The 8,919-nt window shown below is 36.9% G+C and overlaps 1 protein-coding gene across 1 annotated transcript in view; it reads right to left on the minus strand.

Annotated features, from left to right (window-relative positions):
• kcnb1 (potassium voltage-gated channel, Shab-related subfamily, member 1) overlaps positions 1-8,677 on the minus strand; it is a 59,415-nt gene extending 50,738 nt beyond the window's left edge. The window contains exons 1-2 of the mRNA XM_677756.9: positions 8,151-8,677; positions 2,819-3,485 (exon numbers count right to left, since the gene is read on the minus strand). Of these exons, the coding sequence (XP_682848.4) occupies positions 2,819-3,394 (576 nt within the window). The 5' untranslated portion in view covers positions 3,395-3,485; positions 8,151-8,677. The remainder of the gene's footprint in view (positions 1-2,818; positions 3,486-8,150) is intronic.
• Between the last annotated feature and the right edge of the window lie 242 nt (positions 8,678-8,919).

Below are 8,919 nucleotides of genomic sequence, written 5' to 3' on the forward strand. Positions count from 1 at the left end.
CTGCAGCAATTTGGTTCGAGTCCAATGGCTTGAACTGCACTTTTTACATTGCCCTTTTAAGGTAATTGAGTGTTGATGTATGCTTATGAGGACATTGGAGTTTTTTTCTTGGCAGATGGAAGACATTTGACAAGCAATGCTGAAGGCTGTTGTATATAATACATAGTGCTAGTTGGATTGCTTACGATTTGTAGCCCACAACTGAACCAGAAAATGTTAAAAGTAAATCTTCTACAGTAACTAACTCTTTTGATTACTTTCAGATTACTTTTGACCTAAGCTATTTTAGGCCTGTCACGATACTGGAATTTGATCCAATCGGTACTGAAATTTCCTGCTAACATTTGAGTGATGTGGTGCACGTTCTTAAACAGCGCTGATTTGCCATTGTGTTCACATGCTCAACAGAAATTACTGTGATTGGCCGTGAAGGTCATCAGTTCACTGAACTCATCGCTGTTTACTGAGTGTTATCACAGATACAGGGACAATGAGATTGTATGAATTCATATGAATTAGCCACTAAATCAGTTACGTATTGCCATGAGGTTGTGTTGTAATTTCCACCACTTATAAATAGGGTTGCACGGGATACTATGGTAGTATCGCGATACTATGGCAACATATAACAATAACAATAGACCATTTTATTTTAAGTCTGTGGAGCCCTTTAAGGTTGCAAACCTGTGTAGAATTCGCACCCTTTATGGTAGCCTATTGCACATTTTCTAATGCTACAGTTCGAATGCACATCTGAATCGGTGAAATTTTGAATTACTTTGGATGGATACGTGAAGACTGAAAAATAAAATAGATGAAATAACCAAATAGCAACAGGAAACATTGAAACAATTCCTGACTACTTCATACAGCCTAATTTTGTTGGAAAAAAATGCTCTTTTGTTACAAATTGTATTTGGTATAATTTGTATCTTTATCTAATGTATTTTTGTTGGTCAGTTATCTACAAAATACACTAAAAATTATGATTCAATTGTAGGTGAAGTGGGGTGTAAATAATACTTTTTGGCCATAAGGGAATTTTGAATTAAATTCAAGAAGGCCTATAATAACATCTAAAGTATAATATTTCTGACAATTTTCTTTATAATTTCAGGTTTGAATTATAGTATTGCAATACTACTTGGTAGGGTTGCACGGTTTACCGGTGCTATGGTAGTATCGCGATACTATGGCTCCAAAACACTGGCGGTGCCACTGTAGTTTGTGAACGGTAGTATCGTCATTAATGGTTTATCTACAATAGATAATGTTGCATGTGGAAAAGTCACTTAAGTACTCCCATGTTTAAGCAACAATAGACCATTTTATTTCATATAGATTGTGGAGCCCTGTAAGGTTGCAAACCTGTGTAGAATTCGCACCCTTTATAGTAGCCTATTGCACATTTTCTAACGCTTCAGTTCAAACGCACATCTGAATTGGTTCATTTCTGTTCCTGTTCATATGATTTAATAGCTACAGCAGCTGCGAAAATCTCTTAAAAAGAACTCAAATTTTTAATTACTTTGGATTGTTACCTGATAACACTGAAAAAAAAAATTCATGAAACACCCAAAGTTACAACAGGAAACATTGAAACAATTTTTGAGCGCTTCATATAGCCTCATTTTGTCGGTATAATTTGTATCTTTATCTTATGTATTTTTGTTGGTCAGATTTCTACAAAATACACAAAAAAATAGTGAATAAATTGTAGGTGAAGTGGGGTGCAAATAAAACTTTTTGGCCTTAAGGGAGTTATGAATTAAATTCAAGTAGGCCTATTTTAACCTCTAAAGTATAATATTTCTGACAATTTTCTTTATAATTTTAGGTTTGAATTAAAGTATTGCAATACTACTTGGTAGGGTTGCATGGTTTACCGGTGCTATGGTAGTATCGCGATACTATGGCTCCAAAACACTGGCGGTGCCACTGTAGTTTGTGAACGGTAGTATCGTCATTAATGGTTTATCTACAATAGATAATGTTGCATGTGGAAAAATCACTTAAGTACTCCCATGTTTAAGCAACAATAGACCATTTTATTTTATATAGATTGTGGAGCCCTGTAAGGTTGCAAACCTGTGTAGAATTCGCACCCTTTATAGTAGCCTATTGCACATTTTCTAACGCTTCAGTTCGAACGCACATCTGAATCGGTTCATTTCTGTTCCTGTTCATATGATATAATAGCTACAGCAGCTGCGAAAATCTCTTAAAAAGAACTCAAATTTTTAATTACTTTGGATTGTTACCTGATAACACTGAAAAAAAAAATTCATGAAACACCCAAAGTTACAACAGGAAACATTGAAACAATTTTTGAGCGCTTCATATAGCCTCATTTTGTTGGTATAATTTGTATCTTTATCTAATGTATTTTTGTTGGTCAGTTTTCTACAAAACACACAAAAAAATTATGAATAAATTTTAGGTGAAGTGGGGTGCAAATAATACTTTTTGGGCTTAAGGGAATTTTGAATTAAATTCAAGTAGGCCTATAATAACATCTCAAATATAATATTTCTGACAATTTTCTTTATAATTTCAGTCGTGAAGTACAGTATTGCAATACCACTTGGTATCGTGATACTTCAGCTGGTAGAGGATCAAAATATGAATTAATGGTATTGTGACAACCCTACTTATAATACATGTCTGATTATTTATTATTCCCAGAAAGTATTATAATCATAATTTGCTTTTCTTTCCAAGTCTACTGTATGCATCCAGTTATCGACCTTCTAAAGGCCTAAATGTGTGTTTATGTCTGAGTCTGATAAGATGCTATAGTGTATATACTGATGTTTACCTTGGCTGCTACAGACGATCCCGGTTTCTCCAGTAGATCCCATAATTTCTTCCTTTTCTCCGAACAACACGTATTATCGAATTCTTCACCCTCTCGGTCCTTCAGCGTATCAGCTTCTCGCTTGAGCTCCTCGTTCATCTGCTCCTTCTTTTGATGGTATCTGGCCTGGCAGCACGACTCCAAGTAGATCTCATCCACTCCCCAGTAGTCCAGCTCCTGGCTGAAGGACAGGGCGCACATCTCCTCCATCATGTGCAGCTTCCCAGTGCGGTAGAAGTTCAGTATGGAAGTGAAGGCCCCGGGATGCCGGTCAAAAAAGTACTCGTTGTCCTCCAGGTTGTAGTCGTCACATACTTCCATGAGGGATTCGTGGGTTTTGCAGTCTCGCAGCTTGCCCAGTCGCGTGCGCGGCAGTCGGTCCAGGGTTCTCCACAGGACCTCATGCGGCAGACCACCTACGTTCAGTTTGACACGCCGGTAGCAGGACATACTCCGGATTATATCCACAGGCTCCGGGGGCAGAGAGGCTGTCGAGCGAGAGCCAACTTTACTCATTCCTGCCGAGGGTTTCTCCATCTTGTGTGTTTGTGTAGGGCTACACTATGAGTTTGGCCGTGGGACAGGCGGTGTGGATAGTGGTTTTCCGAGCTGTTTCATTCTGTTTGAGCTGTCAAGGAAGAAAGGAAAAAACAAGTTTACTTGGTTGTCTTTTCCTTGTATTGAAGAGTTTATTTTTTATATTTTGTCAATTTTTATTTTATTTTATAATTGTTTTTTTAGGGGTTTTTCACCTTTAATTGAGATAGGACAGTTGAGGTTACAGACAGGAAAGCACTGGGAGCAGAGAGAGGGGTAGGATCGGCAAAGGACATTTAGCCGGGAATCGAACTCGGGTCGCCATGAAAACCATGGTGCCATATGTCAGTGCACTTAACCACTAGGCTATTGGCACCAACAAAACAACCCGTACAATTTATTTTTTAAACACACACACATGTATATATTTGAGAACATGTGTATTTTATTCATTCATTTTCTTTTTAGCTTAGTCCCTTTATTAATCAGGAGTCGCCACAGCGGAATGAACCACCAACTTTTCCAGCATATATTTTTCGCAGCAAATGGCCTTCCAGCTGCAACCCATCAATGGAAAACATCCATACACACTCATTCACACCTATACAGTGAATAAGTCCAGCCGAGGCTCGAACCAGTGACCTTTTTGCTGTGAGGCGATTGTGCTACTCACTGCGTCACCATGATGCCCATTGTGTATTTATAAATTAAATATTTATATCTATACAATTATATCTATACTAAAATAATTTGTATCTATACAAATTAGATACAAATGTGTAAAAATTTGTTTTGTATTTCTTTATTTTTATTAATATATATACACAGTGAGTAGTACACATACATTATGTAAATACAAACTATAATTGTGGATGCAATTAATCCCTATTAATCGTTTTGACAGCACTAGTAATTTCAAATCATTCAAATAAACTAATAGAATATGAACCACAGGCTCATTCCTAAAACGTAGCCCTATATACGTTTCTAAAGATTGCGAATTATGTAGCCATAAGTATGGCTGCATTTCATCTTTAAAATGAACGCTACCGGGCGGTATGTCTGTTCCTTTCAGGTTTACCAGCTGACCAATTGCCTCCATGTGAACAGCTTTCTCGCTGTAACCAGTGTGTCCAGTTATCTCGACATGTGCGTTGACGGACTTGAGACACAGGGAGGAGCTAACAACTACGACGGGGTTTGAGTCAAGCGAAGAACAGTTCCAGAAAGTGGGTAAGACAAAAACAATAGCCAAAAGATAAAATAAACAAGTAAATAACAGGGTGAGAATGTGGTAAAATCTGAAAACATGGTAAGATTAGGCAAGGGCTTTTCTATTTCTGGATTTACGCGAGAACAGCTGACACTAATGGCAATCGCAAGGGAAATTAGAGATCTTAAAAAGCGTAAACAGCGGGCTCTAGTGGATTCGCGGGAACAAAAACTGCAAAAAAAGCATAGCTCCTGGGATGTATTTGGCATTTTCCAGAAATGTATATACAGTAGGGGTACGTTTTCAGAATGAGTTATTGCAATACTCATTTCTCTAATGCATGAACATGTTCTGTGAAATTCTTATGTCTTGACAATCTTACATTTGTGCGATGCATGTCGTTAATTACATAATATACGTACACGCATAATAGTTGAATTAATATTAACTTCAAGTCATGAAATCAAACCTGGTTTATCCTGCTAATCTAGATAGATATTTGCAGATGTTTACTAAAACACTTTATATACAGTATTGGAAGTAAAAGCTTTAATAAGTAAACTTTATTTTATGCATTCATTTTAAAATGGCCTATTAGCTCTACTATAAATTACTGCATTTAGTGTTCATTTGTTCTATTACACACAGATGAATAAATGTATTTTATTTGCATTGTTCATCATTTTTAGCTTGCTTTCTAATTTAGTTGTCATATAAAATTCATTTTCAAAACATTTGAGTTCATTAATACCAACTCAAAATCCCTATAAACCTCACCTCACAGGCAGATATTAAACTCTTATAAGACTTTAAAGTTGAGTCAAACAGGGCCATGAAGCTTATTAAAACATTTAATAAGTAAGCGCTTTACCAAACACAGAATTATTAAGTTAACAAACAGAATTTCTCAGCAAAACAAAGAAAGTTAAATGAAATGTTTCTCACAAACTTCTTTTTTGTTCTTTGATTAGAAATAAAAGTTACTGCAAAACACCTTAGAAACTACATTCTGAATCAGACCATCTAGATGCTGTTCCTGCTGCTGAGAGCAGTGTGTAGATAAATGTAAATATGTGCTGTGCTGTGTGCTCTTTCCTCTCAATAACAAAATAAACACACCTCTAAAATGACTGTGATGAGATGAAAGCAGTTATAAAAGCATCTGATCATAACAATGTGGATGTGTTTGCACAAACTCTGCAGTTCACTGTTGAACATCAGATTTCAACTCGGAAATCTGGGTTTAAGCAGTTTCAGTTTACTAGAACTTCTATGTTAAGCTGCTTTGACAATCCACATTTATAAGCGCTATAGAATGAGATGAATTGAAATTGAATTGAATGACATAATTAAAATAACAGTTACGATAGGTTGATTATGAACTATATTTGAGATTATGACCTATAAATTGAATCATGTGATATCATAATATGAATTTTTGTGTGTGACGTATTTGACTTTTACAGTGCTGAATAGCTCTTTTGGCATTATACTGAGCATTATAAGCATTCGTTTCATGTGTCATAGAGCAGAAGAAAGGTCCACAGGAGTGCACGTTAACATCACATTGATTTTCAATGCAAAAACATCCTGAATCCCTTATATAAAAATCAATCAATAGGTTTTCGTAATTAAGTTCATAAAGAACAAGAAGGTCTCATTTAAGTTTTGTTAGAAGCTGTCCACATGTTGGCAATAAAAAAATATGGTTACTAAGATTCTTATATGGCCTCTTTAGGTGCTCTGCTAAGTTTTATAACTATGCAACTATAAACTACATTACAATATATTATCTCAAATCTATTGTTACCACTACTACTACTAATAATAATTGATTCTTAATCAAACTAGCAGAAGATTTTTTTTTAACAGCAAAACTAGCAGAACCGAATCAATATGCTAGTTAGGATTTAAGGGTTAGGAATTGAACCAGTATAGTTTAGACCCTAAGCGAATTTAGCAATTTCTTTTGCATTGATCTGACTTAGTCACTTTTCAATGAATCCAAAACGTACAGCGATAATCTAGTAACTTGTCTGTCCTCATTTTAATGTGAAAAGTCATTAAATGTCTGTGTAAACTGGACTATAGCCTATTAGAAATATGCCTATACTGAGGGACCAAACCCACTTTTTAAAAAAGGAACACTACATTAAATTAAATTATGTATTACATTGAAAATATCCTGATATTACAACAATTTTTGATTTGATTTAACGCAGGAAGTGCAATACGACTTTTTATAATATTGGGTAACACTATTTAGATGGTCCATTTGAGTATTAGCAAACTGCTTAATATCTGCTGATACTGCTCCTTCAACAGACATTTAACTGACTATAAGGTTCATGTCAACTTAGACTAAACCTTACCCCAACCTACCAATCTACTTATCATCTAATGATAATTAGTTGGCATGTACATGCAATGTAACTTAAATTCAACAAACGGACTATCAACATAAAGTGGGACCCAATATTGAGCTACTAATTGAAATTAAAGTCAAAGAAGCGTCATTCATGGAGCTGTTAAAGGAATCGGAATCGTTAAGATGAATCACACACATTCAATTCCTTACGAGTCCCTAAGCCCGATATGTCGCTGTCCACTGGCGTGGTGCTGAATCGCCTGCTGCTTTCCTGAAGGGAAATATCTGTCGAAGTTAAACGCCTGTTCGTCTCTTGAAACTCCCAAACCATAACAAAAACATTTGACTTCAAATATAAGATACTGAAACGCGCGCGCTCCACCTGTAATCCTCTGAAAGCAACCGGCTAATAATAATCAACATCATTTCAGTACCTCTGCGGTTTGAGAACTCCCCGCAGTTTATAGAAAGACTCCATTACCTATTCAGTAAAAGATTAAAAGGTTATATTGAATTTCAATACCTTGTAACTAAAGAGTTAAGTGTAACGTCGGCTGGAGCCCAACCGTACAGCTGCTGCTGCAGCAACAACAACATGCGAAACAGCAGGAAAACATAATGACATGATGGACATGTCGGCTTAAACTGTATCACACACCGCTAAGCTAATTAAAATAGGTTTTAATAAGCATCGCGCGTCTTTTTTGGCATATAATACTATTAATCGCATCAGGCAGTCATCACTGGCATCAATGTGTCAATGCAGTTGTGCTTATAATATGATTTTCATGCATCATCCAGTAGAAAAAGTGACGCTATACTAGAATATTCTGGGTGTATAACAGAGGTTTAAGTCCAGACATCATAGCAAAGTGTCATCGCTAGACATTAAAATTATTTAAACGCTGTAGGAGTGGCAACCAGTATTGATCCTACATCATGCACAGAAAAAAAAACATCTTCAGACGCCACAAAACAATATCCCAATGGCAGCTGTAGATGTTTGTGTAGTGCACAGAAACTGTGCGAAAATAGTGTTTAGAACAAGCGTATAGCTAATTTGCAGATCATATCACACTTTTCAGAAATTTCCAATTCGATTTATATCACTTAACCACGCGATAAACAGATTTAAAACTGCATATATTTAAAAGCAAAGCTACACAAATGCCCACCTTAATTTGTGGAGACTCATTGCTGACAGCGGCGTGAAATAAAGCGTTTAAATGGAAGAAAGCGCAAGGACGTCACAGTTCAAACACAGCCGGCGCACAGCAGCTCGTGCGTCTCCTCCACACAAACACATACCGCTCCGCTCGTTTCTCGTGGAAAAAAAAGATCAACAAGTCTTGGGGCGAATCCACGCTGTTTTCATTCACTGCTATCTAACGTGTCTTGCGTGAAGTCGACAGCTGCTTTCCTTGCAGATGGCAGGATCTCCATAGTCTCGCCGCCCAATGGCAGAGAGACGGCGCGTTTAACCCTTTTGCCACCCGCACCGAGAGGCTCTTGGAGCAGCTCCTTCTGTGTCGTTACGAGTAACCTGTGTGAAAATGGCGCCTGAAGAGAGGGCAATGCTGAAAACTATATCCCTGCTTTATTTGATATGCGTTAGGGAGGACGGCATCAGCTCCTTGGAGCAGGTCTGAAGCAGCCTCGGTTCAGGCGTCGCTGCAGCTCCTTGAATGTGTGAGATTGATTTAATATTTCGCCGTGATGAATCACAGCAGCTGTACTGAGATGCTCTTTGGTCTCCAATCATCACATTTGAGAAGACCTTCTATTAAATTTGAGCCAACAGAGCAAATAATCTATCCTGATTTACCTTCATGATCTGTTGAGACAGTTTTATAATCAGATCAGGTGCCCCTTTCATAGAAGTAAAAACATAATACTGTATACTTTTTAATTTTAGTATCAGAATTGTTTCATTTCCGCTGCTTA

The sequence above is a fragment of the Danio rerio genome, chromosome 6, assembly GCF_049306965.1.
Source record: "Danio rerio strain Tuebingen ecotype United States chromosome 6, GRCz12tu, whole genome shotgun sequence".
NCBI lineage: Eukaryota > Metazoa > Chordata > Actinopteri > Cypriniformes > Danionidae > Danio > Danio rerio.